The sequence below is a fragment of the Mobula hypostoma genome, chromosome 11, assembly GCF_963921235.1.
Source record: "Mobula hypostoma chromosome 11, sMobHyp1.1, whole genome shotgun sequence".
Taxonomy (NCBI): Eukaryota; Metazoa; Chordata; class Chondrichthyes; order Myliobatiformes; family Myliobatidae; genus Mobula; species Mobula hypostoma.
In genome coordinates, this window is record NC_086107.1 from 87916931 (window position 1) to 87937783 (window position 20853).

A 20853-nucleotide genomic window follows, 5' to 3' on the forward strand; every position below is an offset into this window, starting at 1 on the left:
CTACCATGGCTTACAAGTGAGGTCAGAGCCAAAGTAAAAGTAATAGAGAGGGCATACAAGAAAGCCAAAGCTAGTAGGAAGATAGAGGACTGGGAAGCTTTTAAAAACTTGCAGAAGGAAACTAAGAAGGTCATTAAGAAAGAAAAGATGAATTATGAAAATAAGGTAGTGACTAATATCAAAGAAGATACAAAAAGCATTTTTGAGTATACAAAGGGTAAATGAGAATTGAGGATAGATATAGGACCAATAGAAAATGATGCTGGAGATGTTGTAATGAGAGAGGCAGAGGAACTGAATGCATATTTTGCATCAGTCTTCACAATGGAAGTCACCTGAAGTATACCGAACATTCAGGTGTGTCAGGGAAGTGAAGTATGTGCAGTGAAAATTACCACTGAGAAGGTTCTCAGGAAGCTTCATGGTCTGAGAGTGGATAAATCTCCTGGACACAATGGAATACACCCCTGGCTTCTCAAGGAAGTAGCTGGAGGGATTACGGAGGTATTAATGATGATCTTTCAAGAATCAATAGATTCTGTCATTGTACCAGATGACTGGAAAATTGCAAATGTTACTCCACTATTTAAGAAGGGTGGGAGGCAGCAGAAAGGAAACTATAGACATGTTAGCCTGATATCAGTGGCTGGGAAGTTGTTGTAATCCATTGTTAGGGATGAGTTTACGGAGTACTTGGAGGCACATGGCAATATAGGCCAAAACCAGCATGCCTTCCTGAAAGTAAAATTCTGCCTGACAAACCTACTGCAATTTTTTTGAGGAAATTACAAGGAGGATAGACAAAGGAGATGCAGTAGACATGGTGTACTTGGATTTTCAGAAGGCCTTTGACAAGGTGCTGCTCATGAGGCTGTTTAGTAAGACAAGAGCCCATGGAATTACAGGGAAGTTACTAGCATGGTTGGAGCATTGGCTGATTGGCAGAAAACAGAGAAGGGGAATAAAGGGATCCTATTCTGGCTGGCTGCTGGTTACTAGTGGAGTTCCACAGGGGTCGGTGTTGGGAAAGCTGCTTTTTACGATGTATGTCAATGATTTGGACTATGGGATTATTGGGCTTGTGGTTAAATTTGCCAGTGATATGAAGATAAGTGGAGTGGGTAGTGTTGAGGAAACAGAAAGCCTGCAGAGAGACTTAAATAGTTTAGGAGAACGGGCAAAGAAGTGGCAAATGAAATACAATGTTGGAAAGTGTATGGTCATGCACTTTGGTGGAAGAAATAAATGGGCAGACTATTATTTAGATGGGGAGAGAATTCAAAATACAGAGATGCATAGGGATATGGGAGTCCTTGTGCAGGACACCCTAAAGGTTAACCTCTAGGTTGGGTCAGTCGTGAAGAAGGCGAATGCAAAGTTGGCATTCATTTCTAGAGGTACAGAATATAAGAGCAGGGATGTGATGTTGAGGCTCTGTAAGGCACTCATGAGACCACACTTGGAGTATTGTGTGCAGTTTTGGGCTCCTTATTTTAGAAAGGATATACTGACATTGGAGAGGGTTCAGAGAAGATTCACGAGAATGATTCCAGGACTGGAAGGGTATATATGGTAATATGAGGAATGTCTGCCAGCTCTAGGGCTGTATTCCCTGGAGTTCAGGAGAATAAAGGGGGATCTCATAGAAACATTCTGAATGTTAAAAGGCCGAAAGAGATTAGATATGGCAAAGTTATTTCCAATGGTAGGGGAGTCTAGGACAAGAGGGCACGACTTCAGGATTGAAGGACGTCCATTTAGAACAGAGATGCAGAGAGATTACTTTAGTCAGACGGTGATAAATCTGTGGAATTTGTTGCCACCAGTAGCTCTGGAGGACAGGTCATTGGGTGTACTTAAGGCAGAGATAGATAGATTCTTGATTAACTAGGGCATCAAAGGGTATGGGTAGAAGGTAGGGGAATGGGGATGACTGGAAGAATTGGATCAGCCCATGATTGAATGGTGGAGCAGACTCGATAGGGCAAATGGCCTACTTCTTCTCCTATATCTTATGGTATAATACACTAACCTGGCATGAGAATATCTGCAGATGCCGGAAATCCAAAGCAACTCACACAAGATGCTGGAGGAGCTCAGCAGGCCAGGCAACATCTATGGAAAAGAGTAGACAGTCAAGGTTTTGTGCCAAGATTCTTCATCAGGAATGGAAAAGAAGGGGAGTTATTAGAATAAGAAGGTGGAGAGAGTGGAGGAAGATGTACAAGGTGGCAGGTGATAGGTAAAACCAGGGGAGGGGGGTGAAGAAAAGACCTGAGAAGTTGATTGATGACAGATAAAGAATTGGAGAAGGGGGAATATGAGAGGAGAGGGTGGAAGACATAAGAAAGGGAAGGGGTTGGAGCACCAGAGGTGAGCGATGGGCAGGTAAGAAGAGCAGGTGTGAGCAGGAAACAAGAATGGGGAATGATGAAGGAGATGAGCTGGGTGGTAGTTGCTGGAAGTTTGAGATATCAATGTTCATGCAATCATACTGAGCACCTTCGCTCTGTCTGCCACAAAAATTGGGATTTCTCGGTGCCACCCATTTCAATTGTACTTCCCATTCCCATTCTGGCATGTCATTCCATGGCCTCCTGTATTGCCACAATGAGGCCACACTCAAGTTGGAGGAACAACACCTTATATTCCATCTGGGTAGCCTCCAACCTGATGGCATGAACATTAATTTCTCCAACTCCTTACTTGCCCATCAGCTCCCTGTGGTGCTCCTCCCCCTTCCCTTTCGTCCATGGTATTTAGTCCTTTCATATCAGCTCCCCACTTCTCCAACCCTTTATCTCTTGCACCAATCAACAGCCCAGCTCTTTACTTCACCACCTCCTCCTCTCCCGGTTCCACCAATCACCTGCCATTTTGGACAACTTCTTCCTCCCCCCTCCCCACTCCCCAACATTCTTATTCTGACTTCTTTCCAGTCCTGCTGAAGGGTCTCCGCCCAAAACATTCATCTGGAATGGGAATATACTATTGGAGTATATGGGATTGCGGACTGTGGGATTGAATCGGAAAGGGTTGGAATCCCATTGGAGGTGAGTACAATGGAAGTGAATTGGAAGCGGTTGGGATCCCATTGAGAATACAGATGATGGGATTGAGTAGCAACACACTCAAAATTTTGGAGGAACTCAGCAGGCCAGGCAGCATCTACGGTCAAGAGTACAATCAATAATTCGGGCCAAAAACAGTCAGCAGGACTAGAGCGGGAAACAAAGATGCACAGTCAGAGTTGGAAGCTGGTTGGAGGGGAGGGAGAAACACAAGGTGAAAGGTGAAACCAGGAAGGGGGAGGGGGTGAAGCAAAGAGCTGGGAAGTAGATTGGTGAAAGATTTGCAGAGCTGGAGAAAGGGGAATCTAATAGGAGAGGACAGAAGACCGTGGAAGAAAGAAAGAGCAGCAGAGTGAGGCGATGACCATGCAAGGAGATAAGGTGAGCGAGGGAAAGGGGAATGCAGAATGGCGGGGGGTGGGCAAGACTGGAAGTTCGATGAAATCAATGGTCATGCCATCAGGTTGGAGACTACCCAGACAGAATATAAGGTGTTGCTCCACCCATATGAGTGTGGTCTCATCGCTACTGTAGAGGAGGTCATGGATTGACATGTCGGAATGGGAATGGGAAGTGGAATTAAAATGGGTAGCCATGGGGAAATCCTGTTTTTTCTGCTGGACTGAGCATAGGTGCCCAGTGAAGTGATCTCCCAATCTATGTCAGGTCTCCCTGATATACAGGAGGACACACTGGGAGCACCAGGCAGTAGATAACACCAGCAGACTCACAGGTGAAGTGTAGAACCACCTGTAAGAAGTGCTTGGGGCCCTGAAAGGTAGTGAGGGAGGAGATGTAGCACTTGTTCCACTTGCAAGGATAAGTGTCAGGAGGGAGATCAGTGGAGAGGAATGAATGGGCGAGGGAGTCATGCAGGGAGCGATCCCCGGGGAAAGCAGAAAGTTGGGGCGGTAGGTGGAATATATGGTTGGTGGTGGGATCCCGTTGGAGATGGTGGAAGTTACAGGGAATTATGGACATGGAGGTTGGTGGGGTGGTAGGTGAGGACAAGAGGAACCCTATCCTGGGGATGCGGGAGGATGGGGTGGGGACAGACATGCGTGAAATGGAAGAGATGAAGCTGAGGACAGCTTTGATGGTGAAGGAAGGAAAGCCCTTTTCCTTTTTTGTCAGCTACATGGAACAGTCTACATTCCAAGCCTACACTGGTGTCCGTCCCCAACTTTTCCCACGCGACATCAACGACTGCATTGGTTCTGCTTCCTGCGCACATGAGGAGCTCATCGACTTCATCAACTTTGCCTCCAACATTCACCATGCCCTCAAATTTACCTGGCCCATTTCTGGCACATCTGTCCCCTTTCTCAATCACTCCGTCTCTGTCTCTGGAGACACTTATTTACAGATGTCTATTATGTACCCATGGACTCTTACAGCTACCTGGACTATCCCTTTGCCCACCCTGTAACTTGTAAAAACACCATCTCCTTTTCTCAATTGTTCCGTCTCCGAGGCATCTGCTCTTAGGGCTTTTCATTTCCTTCCTCTACCATCAACACTACCCTCAACTGCATGCCTTCCATTTCATGCACATCTGCTCTCACCCCATCCTCCCGCCACACCACCACTGATAGAGTTCCATTTGTCCTTACCAACCACCCCAACAGCTTCTGCGTCCAGCATGTAATTCTCCATAACATCCACTATCTCCAAAGAGATCCCACCACCAAGCATATCCCCACCCCTACCAACCCCCACAACTTTTCTGCTTTCCGCAGAGAATTGCTCCCTTCGCAATTCCCTTGTCCATTCATGTCTCCCCACTGATCTCCCTCTGGGCACTTATCCTTGCAAGTGGAACAAACGCTACACCTGCCTCTACACTTCCTCCCTTACAGGGCCCCAAACAGTCCTTCCAGGTGAGCTGACACTTCTCCTGTGTCTGTTGGGGTCATCAGCTGTTTCCAGTGCTCCCATTGTGGACTCCGTATATCGGTGAGACCGGACATTATTTGGGAAACCACTTCACTGACCACCTATGCTCTGTCCATCGGAGAAACTGGGATCTCAGTGGCCACCCATTTAATTCCACTTCTCAATCCCATAATATGTCAATCCATGGCCTCCTCAACTGCCACGATGAGGCCACACTCATATTGGAGGAACAACACCTATATTCCATCTGGGTAGCCTCCAAGTTGTTGGCATGAACACTGATTCCTTGAACTTCTGGTAATTCCCCCCCCCCCCGCCCTTTCCATTCCCCATTCCCTTTTTACCCCTCTCTTATCTTATCTCCTTGCCGGCCCATCATCCATCTCTGGTGCTCCTCCCCCTTTCTTTCTTCTGTGGCCTTCTGTCTTCTCCTGTTAGATTCCCTCTTCTCCAGCCCTGTATCTCTTTAACCAATCAACTTCCCAGCTCTTTGCTTCACCCCTCACTCCCCTCCTAGTTTCACCTATTACTCTGTGTCTCCTTCCCCTACCCCCACCTTCCAACTCTGATGGCTCATCTTTTTTTCCTCCAGTCCTGCTGAAGGGTCACAGACTGTACATTTCCATAGATGCTGCCTGGCCTCCTGAGCTCCTCCAGCATTTTATGTGTTACTTGAATTTCCAGCATCTACAGATTTTCTCTTGTTAGTGTTAGGAATAAGTGGGATGGTGCGTAATGCCAGTGTGAGTGTAGAGGGCAGGAGTATGTGGAAGAGATGGTGTTCACTGGGAGTGAATGGGAAAGGGCTGGGGTCACATTGGGAATATTGACTGTGGTATTAAATGGGAAGGTCTGGGGTCCCACTGGGAGTATGAAACATAGAACATAGAAACATAGAAAACCAACAGCATGATACAGGCCCTTCGGCCCACAAGGTTGTGCCAAACATGTCCCTACCTTAGAAATTACTAGGCTTACCCTCAGCCCTCTATTTTTCTAAGCTTCATGTACCCATCCAAAAGTCTCTTAAAAGACCCTATTTATCCGCCTCCACCACTGTTGCCGGCAGCCCATTCCACGTACTTACCACTCTCTGAGTGAAAACCTTACGCTTGACATCTCCTCTGTACCTACTCCCCAGCACCTTAAACCTGTGTCCTCTTGTGGCAACCATTTCAGCCCTGGGAAAAAGCCTCTGACTATCTACACGATCAATGCCTCTCATTATCTTATACACCTCTGTCAGGTCACCTCTTATCCTCCATCACTCCAAGGAGAAAAGGCCGAGTTCACTCAACCTATTCTCATAAGGCATGCTCCCCAATCCAGGCAATATCCTTGTAAATCTCCTCTTCACCCTTTCTATGGCTTCCACATCCTTTCTGTAGTGAGGCGACCAGAACTGAGCACAGTACTCCGAGTGGGGTCCGACCAGGGTCCTATATAACTGCAACATTACCTCTCGGCTCCTAAATTCAATTCCACGATTGAGGAAGGCCAATACACCATACACCTTCTTAACCACAGAGTCAACCTGCGCAGCTGCTTTGAGCGTCTATGGACTCAGACCCCAAGATCCCTCTGATTGTCCACACTGCCAAGAGTCTTACCATTAATACTTTATTCTGCCATCATATTTGACCTACTAAAATGAACCACTTCACACTTATCTGGGTTGAACTCCATCTGCCACTTCTCAGCCCGGTTTTGCATCCTATCAATGTCCCGCTGTAACGTCTGACAGCCCTCCACACTATCTACAACACCTCCAACCTTTGTGTCATCAGCATTGAATGGGAAGGGATGGGGTCCTATTGGGAGCGTGGACTGTGGCGTTGGATGGGAAAGGGGTGGGGTGCCTTTGGGAGTATGAATAATGGGAGAGAATTGGAGGGGGTAGGATCACATTGGAAATGAATGAGAATGGGTTGAGTACATTGTGATATGGAGAGTGGGGATTGAGGTTGTAATCAGATCCTCAGGCACTGACCTCCAGAAACATCCCACACAGGATTTGTTGAGTTGACCGAGGCATACGTGGGCATAATGGCGGATGGGATCCTGCCGCGTGTGGAGAGCAGTGTCGCCAAATTAGTGGAGCAGGAAAACCAAACAGCAGTATCTGAAGCCCTGAAATTCTATGAAGATGAAATAAATAAACTCTCAGAATCTGATCACCATGCTCTGAGCGAACTCATAGAGTATTACAATACGAAGAGGAAAGAGGCATTCGATATCTTCCACAAAAGATCTAACAACAACAACAGTGGCAAATATATCAAACAGCTGGAGGTGAGCTCCTAATGTTCAGTGATTACCAACTACCTCATCTCCGAACACCAGTCCCGGACCCAACCATACAGACATAGACTGAGAGACAGAGAGCATAGGTATCATCCTGAAAGTGAGGGACTAAGAGGCACCAGATAGCGAAGGTCATCCTGAGTGAGGTTAGAATACAGATCTTTCCGAGAGACAGAGTGACTCAGAAATACAGTCAATGTACAGATCTCTCCATGACAGAGAACGACTCAGAGATATAGTTAGTGCACAGATCTCTCAGTGAGAGAGGTGGGCTAAGAAACAGTGGTCAGTGTACAGATCTCTCCCTGAGAGACACTGGATAGTATAGTTCACTCCGAGTGAGTGTGGCAGAGAGACACTTGTTTGTATGCAGATCACTCCTGATCAGTGTACAGATCTCTCTGGGAGAGAGGGACTGAGAGACACTGGATAGTATAGTTCACTCCCTGAGTGAGAGTGGCAGAGAGACCCCGGTTTGTATACAGATCACTCCCGATCAGTGTACAGATCTCACCCTGGGAGAGAGAGGGAGAGAGAGAGCAACTCAGAGATGAAGTTCATGTGCAGATCTCTCCGAGAGAGATGGATTGAGAGACACCGGACAGTGTACAGATTTCCATCTGAGAGAAAGGGACTGAGAGACACTGGTCGGTGTACAATACTCAGTATCTCAATTTATTGTACATCTTCCCTTCACTCCCAGGAGATGATGAATTCTACTAACAAGTCTGTCAAGGTCAAAATCGAGGAAAGGTCACAAGAGCAATGTGAGACACATCTAGCAAAAGAAATGTCAACAATTCAAACAAAACTGACATCTGGACGTTACCGGGAACCTGGTGGTTTTCAGAAGCTGAAGAAGGATCTTGATAATGCCCTCAATGAGTATAAAGAAAAGACTAAGAATCATACAAAGGTGTGTTCAATATTTTATAGCAAGGGATTCACTTTTCAATTCTCATAGCTTTTCTTTCCCCTGCCTTAGATGAATTCAGAAAACTCCCCCCTCTGCCTCCTTCCATTCACCCAACAAAAGTGAATTTGATTTCCATTCTGTGTAAAATCTGGAATGGGATATTCTGGGTGGATTGAGTTTGGATTGGGGAACCAGTTATGGTGCACTGTGGGTGGAGTTTCATTGAGTGGGGTTTGTCAGTGATGGAGGTAGTGCCAGTGGGGCTGTGGGAGGAGTTTCAGTAGGTGGGTTTTTTCAGTGATGGGGGTAGTGACTATAGGGCTGTGGTATAAGTTTCAGTCGGTGGGGTTTGTCAGTGATGGGGATGAGTGCCTGTGGGACAATAGGAGGTGATTCTGTGGGTGGGGAGAGTTTGTGATGGGGCGATGGATGTGGGATGGAATTCAGTGGTTGGAGAATCAGTAATGGGGAGAGTATCCATGGGCTGTGGAAATTATCTCTTTACGCTGGTTTTCAAGAGCCTTTCAATATCTCCCTTAAGAAATCTGCTTCCACTGAGCATCAATGGAGAAAGTTCCAAAAACTAAACATCCATTGAGAGAAAAAATGTTATCTCATATCTCTGTTGATCAAGCTACCTGTTTATCTAGCTCTTGTGGACTGATGTGTTAGGAGAGAGTTCGACAAGAATTATTGTATCTTCTCTTCTCTGTAGGGGTGTGCTGGCTTCACACTGTTCCAAGAAACACCTCGTCTAGACCAGGTACAGAAGCTGGAGAGCAATATGACAGAACATATCTCTGGTGAGAAGATATACACAATGTTCAAAATTTTCAAGTCAAGTGCATCTGGAGATTTAAAATTAACTCTTCGAGTCTGAACACTAAAAATGTGAAACACTCCTGCTGGGTGCTTCATCCCAGAGTTCAGCAGAAGGACCAAAGTCATAGTGAGATCAGGGAGGGGTGTGTTGTTATTCTTGGACATGTTCACGTGAAGAAGAAGTTGGTGCTGGGTCTCTCGAAGAACATAAACAGACATCCAGAGTGGCATGCCCAAGAGGAGGAGGGTAGGTTTGAGGCTGGAGTAGGGGTCATCAGGGTGGAGTGGGTAATCCATATTGAAGAGATATAGGTGCAGAGACAACAGAAGAGTTTGGCATGTGATGTCATTGCAACTCGAGCATAAATAACTATGTTAATCCTTTATTGTGCACTATTCATTTATTTTTGAAATGTTTAGACGATGTGCCTTTTCCTATACTGTACAGATGCCACACAATGAATTCACATCATATGTTAGTGATAATAAACCCGATTCTGAATTCTGAACTCATTGAGGTGTCAGCACATGGAGGAGAAGGGAAAGCCCTGGCTGAGGACAGAAAGCTCCACTTCGGAGAGAGGAAGATCAGACTGGGTATTGAAGACATTGCAGGATGTGGGGTTGAGGTCAGGGGTGGGTTGAAGGTCAGAAGGATTGTAGGAAGTAGGGAGGCAAAAAACGGAGGGCTCAGAGGGTTGAAGGGGTTGCGGGATACTGGGAGGCATGAGACACCAGGAGTAAGTGGGGAAAGATGGTAGAAGACGAGGAGCAGTCGGACCCAGTGGTGGCATGAAATAATAGCATTACTGTGGCCGAGGCAAAAAACAAAACTTTCCAATGCGTGTTGGAATAGTTCGGCAGGTGTGATGGAGACTTGCTCATTGAATGCACAGATCAAATTGATCAAGACAATCTTGAGGAGGACTTCACAGAACGCATCTGTGACAGCTTTCCAAAACAATGTGTTACTGAAACTACAAGGCTATGTAGTTTTGTCATCCTGGGTATTGAGAGAGCATAACGATTTTGTAGTCAGAGATCATCTTGGAAAGGGTGATCAGAGTATAATTGAATTTCTCATACAAATGGAGAGTCAATAGTTTGATCCAAAACCCGGTGTATTATACTGAAACAAGGGAGAATACAATGGGATGAGAGAGGAGCTCGATAGTGTAGATTAGAACACAGGCTATATGGTGGGATGATGGCTGCATGAGTGGGACCCCAGCATTTACCCCGATCATGGCTGTGAGTGATGGGAATGGAAAAATACCGTGGGACACGACCCCTCTCATGAGGTAGAGTAAGAATGCTCCAGTGGTTGGGGGACCTCCAAGTGTTGCTGCTGGGGCAGTGAATGAGGTAACAAGGAGGACGCAGACCATAAAGGTTGTGATTAGTTCACACTTCAGAGTAAGAGCTGACCATTTCTTAATGAGGAATATTTTCCCTGGACTTGTTAACCAGGGTTCAGAGACTGTGCGAAGGGTTGCAGTGAGCAGATTTGCTCCTTTCTACCTCAGGACGTGGCTCTGTATGGACTTCCAGAGCCAGGATCAATGAGGCCATCCTTCAATATGACACTTGATGTGGAGAGAGTTCCTCCTCTGTGGTCACCAGCAGGCCCAGATTCCCCTGAGGTGTCTGAGGATTCCTCCACCACTGATCTTGGGGTTAGGATTGTGTTGGAGATAGAAGAAGCTGGTGGGTTTGGGACGCCTACTGCAGAGGGAGGAGTGCACGTGTCAGCTATGAGTGGCTTCTGCCTGGAAGGGGACAGGTACTTAGTTGGGGAGCTGGTGTCCACAATTACCCCATCTTCCTGCATGCTTAACAGTGATAGAGTTCCTCTTGTCCTTACCCATCACCCCAGGAGTCTCTGCATCCAACACATCATCCTCTGCAACTTCCGCCATCTCCAAAGGGATCCTACCACTAAACATATCTTTACCGCTCTCTCACTCCACTTTCTGCAGGGATTACTCCCTCTGTGATTCCCTTATCCATTCGTCTCTCCACGCTAACTCCCCCCGCTCCCAAATATTTCCCTCCCGGCACTTAACCTGAAAGCAGTCTAAGTACTACACCCGCCCATACACCTCCACCATCATCTCCATTCAGGGCTGTCCTTCCAGGTGAGGCAATACTTCACCTGAAAATCTGCTGGGGTCATCTTCTGTGTCTGGTGCTCCCGATGCAGCCTCTACATTGGCGAGACCCATTGTAAATTGGGGGACTGCTTTGTCGAGCACCTCCGCACTATCTGCCACAAGCGGGAATTCCCAATGCCAAACATTTTAATTACAATTCCCATTCCCATTCTGACATGTCGGCCCATAGCCTCCTCTTGTACCAAGAAGAGGCGATGCTCAGAATAGAGGAACAACGCATTATATTCCATCTGGGAAGCCTCCAACCTGATCCATGAATATCGATTTCTCCTTCTGGTAAACAAATTTTTCCCACTCCTTTCTCTAATCCCCACTCTGACCTTTTACTTCTTCTCACCTGCCTGTTACTAACCCCTGGGTTCCCTCTTCCTCCCCCTTCTCTGATAGTCCATTATCCTCTCCTATCAGATGGATTACTCTCCAGCCCTTGACCTTCTTCATACAACTGGATTCACCTGTCACCTTCCAGCTCGTATCTTTCTCATCCCCCCACCTTTTTATTCTGGCATCTTCTCCCTTCCTCCTCACTCCCGAAATCAGGACTCAGCTGAAACATTAATTGTGTATTCCTTTTCATAGATGCTGCCTGACCTGCTGAATTCCTCCAGCATTTTATGTGTGTTGTCTTAGGCTGAACAGTGAGTGAATCTCCTTCTCAATGTCCCGTCACACACACCTCGAGAAATGACCCCTTCACCACTCTCTGCATGGACTAACCAATTCATCCTCTGCTCCTTTTGTCAGCTTTGGAAGAGGAGCTCTCAAGGCTGCAACGTGAGAAGGAGAAGATGGAGCAGACCTGATTCATATGGAAATCTCAACTGATCTCCAGAAAATTGCCGATTCAATTGATAAGATGCAAACATTTATTGCGGAACATCAGTCGGCTATATCTGATCTTCAAAAATTCGCGCAACAAAGTGAGCTTAAGATGGGGAAAATCGAAGAAACAATTAATGTAATGAAGAAGAAACTTGACTTTTTGACTTTTAAAAACTCTGACTTGGAATCTAGAATGCGACGGCAGAATTTACGAATGATCGGGGTGAGGGAAGCTGTGGAATCTAACAACCCCATGAAATATTTTTTCATGGGGTTACTATTTAATAAAAAAGTAGTTTTGGTTAATGTTTATGCTCCTAATATGGATTGTCCGGAATTTTATAAATCATTGTTTGATCAGTTTCCGAATTTGAACGAGTTTTCATTGATCTGGGGCGGAGATCTTAATACCTGTTTGTCTCCAGCTTTGGACCGTTCGGCTCCTTTACGGACTTTACCTAATAAATCTGCAAATCTGATTAATTTTTTCCTTTTTGATTCTGGGTCGACGGACATTTGGCGTTTTCTGCATCCTCAGGAAAAAGATTTTTCCTTCTTTTCACATGTTCATCATTCCTATTCAAGAATTGATTATTTTTTCATTGATTCTCGTCTTATTCCTTCAGTGATTAAATGTGATTATGATTCTATAACCATTTCGGATCATGCTCCACTTAAGCTTTCTATTAAAATTATGGCCAATATACCAAATAATAGACAATGGCGTTTTAATTCGCTGTTGCTTCAGGACTCGGACTTTGTTAATTTTATGAATGAACAGATTGAGCTTTTTTTTACAATTAACCATACAGAAGATATTTCGGTTAACACTCTTTGGGACACTTTTAAAGCCTATATTCGGGGTCAGATTATTTCGTATTCTGTTGCTTTGAGGAAGAAACAGAAGCAGGAGGAGATGGCAATTGTGGACAAGATTAAAGAAATTGATAAGAAATATGTTATGGCTCCTTCTGAGGAGTTATACAAACAAAGAACTGAACTTCAAATGGAACACAGTTTACTACTCTCGTCCTCGATTGTAAACCAATTAAAGAAAACAAGAAGTGACTTTTATGTTCACAGTGACAAAATTGGCAAGCTGCTGGCTAATCAATTGAAATCTAATTATGTTAAATCTCAAATCAATCAGATTTATAACCAAAATGATCGATTGATACTGGATCATGTGGGGATTAATCAAACCTTTTGTGATTTTTATTCTTCTTTATATCAATCAGAGTCTCCTCGAGATTCTAAATATATGAATGATTTTTTAGATAAGTTAGACTTCCCTCAGATTTCACAGGATATGTCTTCTTTATTAGATACTTCCATTACAATGGATGAGATTAAGAATGTTATCTTTTCTATGAATCTGGGGAAAGCTCCTGGCCCTGATGGGTTTACCGTTGAATTTTATAAATGTTTTGCTTCTTTATTGATTCCTTGGCTCTGTAGGGTTTTTGAGGCTTCTTTGAAACTTGGTAAACTTCCTGAATCTTTTAATAGAGCATCAATTTCTCTAATACTAAAGAAGGATAAAGACCCTGCTCAATGTGCATCTTATAGACCAATATCTTTATTAAATGTTGATTCTAAAGTTTTTTCTAAGTTATTAGCAAATAGACTAGAAAAAGTACTTCCTTCTATTATTTCGGAAGACCAAACGGGTTTTATTAAAGGTCGTTACTCTTTTTATAATATTCGTACATTGTTAAATATCGTTTATACTCCCTCACAAAATGTTCCTGAGTGTGTTATTTCTTTAGATGCCGAGAAAGCTTTTGATAGAGTAGAATGGCCTTATTTATTTAAGGTGCTTGAAATGTTTAATTTTAGCTTGAAATTTATATCCTGGATTAAACTGTTATATCATTCCCCTGTAGCCTCGGTTCGTACTAACTCTTTAAACTCACCTTTTTTTCCTCTCTTTCGTGGTACTCGACAAGGCTGTCCTCTTAGTCCCCTATTATTTGATATTGCATTAGAACCTCTTGCAATTGCTATTCGAGAATCTTCAAATATTACTGGGATAACTCGGGGATTAAAGTCCCATAAATTATCACTCTATGCTGATGATTTACTTTTATATATTTCTAATCCTGAGAAATCCATTCCTGCTGTTTTAGAGTTATTAGCACAATTTGGTCTTTTCTCAGGTTATAAATTAAATCTTAGTAAGAGTGAACTTTTTCCGATTAATAAACATCTTCCCTTATATTATAAATTTCCATTTAAATTGATTAATAATTACTTTTCATATCTTGGGATTAAAATTACTTGTAAATACAAAGATTTATTTAAGACTAACTTTTTACCATTAATAGACCATATTACTCAACTTTCATCTAAATGGTTTCCCTTATATTTAACTTTGATTGGTCGTATTAATGCAGTTAAGATGTTTTTTTTGCCAAAATTTTTATATGTGTTTCAGGCATTACCAATTTTCGTTCCAAAATCTTTTTTTGATAAAGTTGACTCTAAAATTTCTTCATTTATTTGGCAGAATAAGAATCCGAGACTGGGTAAAATACATTTACAGAAAGCTAAGAGAGATGGAGGTTTAGCATTACCTAACTTTAGATTCTATTATTGGGCTATTAATATTCGACATATGAAATTTTGGTTACTTGACCAGGATATACTATCTATTCCTAAATGGGTAGCTTTGGAATTACAATCTGTTCAGGGTTATACACTTGGCTCTATTTTAGGTTCCTCTCTCCCTTTTGATTCGAAACGCCTTAAGCAGGTCTCTAACCCGATAGTTAAATATGCTTTGCGCATTTGGTTTCAATTCAGAAAATTTTTTGATCTTAATCAATTCGGGTTAGCGATTCCTATTTTAGGTAACATATTTTTTCCTCCCTCTTTTACGGATCGCGCTTTTCAAACTTGGAAGACTAAGGGTATTTTATGGTTTTTGGATTTATTTTTAGATGGTTCCCATATGTCTTTTGAACAATTATCTAATAAATATAACTTATCAAGAATACATTTTTTTAGATATTTACAAGTTAGAAATTTCCTAAGTACTATACTTTCTTCCTTTCCAATGCTTCCTCCTACATATATTTTAGATTCGATAATTAACCTCAATCCATGTCAGAAAGGTGCATCGGCTATGATTTATAATATTATTATGAAACTTAGGAAAGCTCCATTTGATAAGATTAGGGTAGATTGGGAACAGGAATTGGGGCTTACCTTTTCTGTGGATGATTGGGGGCAGATTTTACAATTAGTTAATACTTCCTCTATTTGTGCTAAACATTCCCTAATTCAATTTAAAGTGGTTCATAGAGCACATATGTCCAAAGATAAGTTAGCGCGTTTTTACTCGCATATTAATCCTTTCTGTGATAGATGTTGGGGGCAGATAGCCTCTTTAACTCATATGTTTTGGTCTTGCCCTACTTTGGAAACTTTTTGGAGAGATATTTTCAATATTATTTCTAAGGTATTAAATATAGATATCTCTCCTCACCCTATTACTGCTATCTTTGGACTACCTAAAATTTCTAGTAATCTTTCCCCTTCAGCCTGTAGAATGATTGCATTTCTTACTTTAATGGCGAAAAGATGAATTTTACAACATTGGAAAGAGCTTAATGCTCCAACTACCTTTTTTTGGTTTTCTCAGACGATTTTATGTTTGAATTTGGAGAAAATTAGAAGTAACCTTTATGATTCTTCATTTAAATTTGAACAGATTTGGGGACCTTTTATTCGATATTTTCATTTAATGTAATATTTACCCTTCTTGTTTTTTTTTCACTGTTTTTAATGGAGGTCGGGATTGAGGACGTGATTTTAAGTTTAACTCTGTTTAGTTTCAAGTTAGCCCATTGCTTTGCCTTGCTTTTAGTTAGTTGCACGGTGGGTTTTTTTTTGGGGGGGTTTTTTTTCTTTTTTTTTCCATTGATATATATAAAATTTAGTATACTATTATGTTATCTTGGTTTCTTATGTTTAAATGACATTGTTTGTAGTATTTTTTTTGGTATTGATACCTTTTGGAATTTTATTATACTTTAACATTGTATTAATGTTTATATGGCTTACCTTTTTTGTATACTTACTCAATAAAAAGATTTAAAAAGAAAGAAAGAAAGAGAGACACCGGACAGTGTACAGATTTCCATCTGAGAGAAAGGGACTGAGAGACACTGGTCGGTGTACAATACTCAGTATCTCAATTTATTGTACATCTTCCCTTCACTCCCAGGAGATGATGAATTCTACTAACAAGTCTGTCAAGGTCAAAATCGAGGAAAGGTCACAAGAGCAATGTGAGACACATCTAGCAAAAGAAATGTCAACAATTCAAACAAAACTGACATCTGGACGTTACCGGGAACCTGGTGGTTTTCAGAAGCTGAAGAAGGATCTTGATAATGCCCTCAATGAGTATAAAGAAAAGACTAAGAATCATACAAAGGTGTGTTCAATATTTTATAGCAAGGGATTCACTTTTCAATTCTCATAGCTTTTCTTTCCCCTGCCTTAGATGAATTCAGAAAACTCCCCCCTCTGCCTCCTTCCATTCACCCAACAAAAGTGAATTTGATTTCCATTCTGTGTAAAATCTGGAATGGGATATTCTGGGTGGAGTGAGTTTGGATTGGGGAACCAGTTATGGTGCACTGTGGGTGGAGTTTCATTGAGTGGGGTTTGTCAGTGATGGAGGTAGTGCCAGTGGGGCTGTGGGAGGAGTTTCAGTAGGTGGGTTTTTTCAGTGATGGGGGTAGTGACTATAGGGCTGTGGTATAAGTTTCAGTCGGTGGGGTTTGTCAGTGATGGGGATGAGTGCCTGTGGGACAATAGGAGGTGATTCTGTGGGTGGGGAGAGTTTGTGATGGGGCGATGGATGTGGGATGGAATTCAGTGGTTGGAGAATCAGTAATGGGGAGAGTATCCATGGGCTGTGGAAATTATCTCTTTACGCTGGTTTTCAAGAGCCTTTCAATATCTCCCTTAAGAAATCTGCTTCCACTGAGCATCAATGGAGAAAGTTCCAAAAACTAAACATCCATTGAGAGAAAAAATGTTATCTCATATCTCTGTTGATCAAGCTACCTGTTTATCTAGCTCTTGTGGACTGATGTGTTAGGGGAGAGTTCGACAAGAATTATTGTATCTTCTCTTCTCTGTAGGGGTGTGCTGGCTTCACACTGTTCCAAGAAACACCTCGTCTAGACCAGGTACAGAAGCTGGAGAGCAATATGACAGAACATATCTCTGGTGAGAAGATATACACAATGTTCAAAATTTTCAAGTCAAGTGCATCTGGAGATTTAAAATTAACTCTTCGAGTCTGAACACTAAAAATGTGAAACACTCCTGCTGGGTGCTTCATCCCAGAGTTCAGCAGAAGGACCAAAGTCATAGTGAGATCAGGGAGGGGTGTGTTGTTATTCTTGGACATGTTCACGTGAAGAAGAAGTTGGTGCTGGGTCTCTCGAAGAACATAAACAGACATCCAGAGTGGCATGCCCAAGAGGAGGAGGGTAGGTTTGAGGCTGGAGTAGGGGTCATCAGGGTGGAGTGGGTAATCCATATTGAAGAGATATAGGTGCAGAGACAACAGAAGAGTTTGGCATGTGATGTCATTGCAACTCGAGCATAAATAACTATGTTAATCCTTTATTGTGCACTATTCATTTATTTTTGAAATGTTTAGATGATGTGCCTTTTCCTATACTGTACAGATGCCACACAATGAATTCACATCATATGTTAGTGATAATAAACCCGATTCTGAATTCTGAACTCATTGAGGTGTCAGCACATGGAGGAGAAGGGAAAGCCCTGGCTGAGGACAGAAAGCTCCACTTCGGAGAGAGGAAGATCAGACTGGGTATTGAAGACATTGCAGGATGTGGGGTTGAGGTCAGGGGTGGGTTGAAGGTCAGAAGGATTGTAGGAAGTAGGGAGGCAAAAAACGGAGGGCTCAGAGGGTTGAAGGGGTTGCGGGATACTGGGAGGCATGAGACACCAGGAGTAAGTGGGGAAAGATGGTAGAAGACGAGGAGCAGTCGGACCCAGTGGTGGCATGAAATAATAGCATTACTGTGGCAGAGGCAAAAAACAAAACTTTCCAATGCGTGTTGGAATAGTTCGGCAGGTGTGATGGAGACTTGCTCATTGAATGCACAGATCAAATTGATCAAGACAATCTTGAGGAGGACTTCACAGAACGCATCTGTGACAGCTTTCCAAAACAATGTGTTACTGAAACTACAAGGCTATGTAGTTTTGTCATCCTGGGTATTGAGAGAGCATAACGATTTTGTAGTCAGAGATCATCTTGGAAAGGGTGATCAGAGTATAATTGAATTTCTCATATAAATGGAGAGTCAATAGTTTGATCCAAAACCCGGTGTATTATACTGAAACAAGGGAGAATACAATGGGATGAGAGAGGAGCTCGATAGTGTAGATTAGAACACAGGCTATATGGTGGGATGATGGCTGCATGAGTGGGACCCCAGCATTTACCCCGATCATGGCTGTGAGTGATGGGAATGGAAAAATACCGTGGGACACGACCCCTCTCATGGGGTAGAGTAAGAATGCTCCAGTGGTTGGGGGACCTCCAAGTGTTGCTGCTGGGGCAGTGAATGAGGTAACAAGGAAGACGCAGACCATAAAGGTTGTGATTAGTTCACACTTCAGAGTAAGAGCTGACCATTTCTTAATGAGGAATATTTTCCCTGGACTTGTTAACCAGGGTTCAGAGACTGTGCGAAGGGTTGCAGTGAGCAGATTTGCTCCTTTCTACCTCAGGACGTGGCTCTGTATGGACTTCCAGAGCCAGGATCAATGAGGCCATCCTTCAATATGACACTTGATGTGGAGAGGGTTCCTCCTCTGTGGTCACCAGCAGGCCCAGATTCCCCTGAGGTGTCTGAGGATTCCTCCACCACTGATCTTGGGGTTAGGATTGTGTTGGAGATAGAAGAAGCTGGTGGGTTTGGGACGCCTACTGCAGAGGGAGGAGTGCACGTGTCAGCTATGAGTGGCTTCTGCCTGGAAGGGGACAGGTACTTAGTTGGGGAGCTGGTGTCCACAATTACCCCATCTTCCTGCATGCTTAACAGTGATAGAGTTCCTCTTGTCCTTACCCATCACCCCAGGAGTCTCTGCATCCAACACATCATCCTCTGCAACTTCCGCCATCTCCAAAGGGATCCTACCACTAAACATATCTTTACCGCTCTCTCACTCCACTTTCTGCAGGGATTACTCCCTCTGTGATTCCCTTATCCATTCGTCTCTCCACGCTAACTCCCCCCGCTCCCAAATATTTCCCTCCCGGCACTTAACCTGAAAGCAGTCTAAGTACTACACCCGCCCATACACCTCCACCATCATCTCCATTCAGGGCTGTCCTTCCAGGTGAGGCAATACTTCACCTGAAAATCTGCTGGGGTCATCTTCTGTGTCTGGTGCTCCCGATGCAGCCTCTACATTGGCGAGACCCATTGTAAATTGGGGGACTGCTTTGTCGAGCACCTCCGCACTATCTGCCACAAGCGGGAATTCCCAATGCCAAACATTTTAATTACAATTCCCATTCCCATTCTGACATGTCGGCCCATAGCCTCCTCTTGTACCAAGAAGAGGCGATGCTCAGAATAGAGGAACAACGCATTATATTCCATCTGGGAAGCCTCCAACCTGATCCATGAATATCGATTTCTCCTTCTGGTAAACAAATTTTTCCCACTCCTTTCTCTAATCCCCACTCTGACCTTTTACTTCTTCTCACCTGCCTGTTACTAACCCCTGGGTTCCCTCTTCCTCCCCCTTCTCTGATAGTCCATTATCCTCTCCTATCAGATGGATTACTCTCCAGCCCTTGACCTTCTTCATACAACTGGATTCACCTGTCACCTTCCAGCTCGTATCTTTCTCATCCCCCCACCTTTTTATTCTGGCATCTTCTCCCTTCCTCCTCACTCCCGAAATCAGGACTCAGCTGAAACATTAATTGTGTATTCCTTTTCATAGATGCTGCCTGACCTGCTGAATTCCTCCAGCATTTTATGTGTGTTGTCTTAGGCTGAACAGTGAGTGAATCTCCTTCTCAATGTCCCGTCACACACACCTCGAGAAATGACCCCTTCACCACTCTCTGCATGGACTAACCAATTCATCCTCTGCTCCTTTTGTCAGCTTTGGAAGAGGAGCTCTCAAGGCTGCAACGTGAGAAGGAGAAGATGGAGCAGAAGAGGAAAACATTTGAAGAATGCAGAAGTAAGGAGATCATGAAGCAGATCAGGAAGAGGTTTGAGGAGGGTAAAAAGTGCAGTGTGGAGGAGCTGAAGGAAGCCATGGGGAGTGAGATGGAGAAATATAAAGTTGAAGGCAGGAAGGAGGATGTGGAAAGGGCTCAGCTGTTTTACGGGTACCTGGAGAAGAGATATAAAGAGGCAACAGAATCAAGTTTCTTGAAATTCATAAGGACCCTGCTGAGATTATTTCAGATCAGGTAACTGTGGTGGGTGCTGAGGCAAAATTGTATCCATAGCAGGAAAGCAGTCAAAAAATGCGAACATTTAGAAATGTGTCCACAGCACCAATCCTATGACATCCTGAACAGTTTCCACCCCCTACCCTCCCCAGTCTGATCAGTGGACCCTAAATATTGTCCACCACACACATTTCACAGCCGGATATCAGGGGCACAATCAGGAACATTTAAAGTGGGGCCATATTCCAGCTGGTGAATTACAGCTGATGGACATTCTCCCCCATGACCGACTTTCTCCAATCAATCAATACCCTATCACAGTCCATGGATACTCAACCCCACTCACTAAATCCCTTCCCACACCCT

At 43.6% G+C, this 20853-nt stretch overlaps 2 protein-coding genes across 8 annotated transcripts in view; both read left to right on the forward strand.

Moving 5' to 3' along the window:
- The window catches only part of LOC134353922 (guanylate-binding protein 1-like), a 32803-nt gene extending 19971 nt beyond the window's left edge, over window positions 1-12832 (forward strand). Inside the window, exons 5-8 of one of the 4 annotated variants that reach the window (XM_063062462.1) lie at window positions 6979-7259; window positions 7975-8187; window positions 8903-8990; window positions 11928-12832. In XM_063062462.1, coding sequence (XP_062918532.1) covers window positions 6979-7259; window positions 7975-8187; window positions 8903-8990; window positions 11928-11986 — 641 coding nt within the window. In that variant the 3' untranslated portion in view covers window positions 11987-12832. The other 3 variants (XM_063062461.1, XM_063062460.1, XM_063062463.1) reach the window with 3 other exon arrangements.
- LOC134353921 (guanylate-binding protein 1-like) overlaps window positions 12040-20853 on the forward strand; it is a 37574-nt gene continuing 28760 nt past the window's right edge. For 3 of the 4 annotated variants that reach the window (XM_063062455.1, XM_063062457.1, XM_063062456.1), the window contains exons 1-4: window positions 12040-12228; window positions 16237-16449; window positions 17165-17252; window positions 20190-20270. In XM_063062455.1, the coding sequence (XP_062918525.1) occupies window positions 12040-12228; window positions 16237-16449; window positions 17165-17252; window positions 20190-20270 (571 nt within the window). Of the gene's footprint in view, window positions 12229-16236; window positions 16450-17164; window positions 17253-20189; window positions 20271-20853 lie in introns of those variants that run through there. The other variant, XM_063062459.1, reaches the window with a different exon arrangement.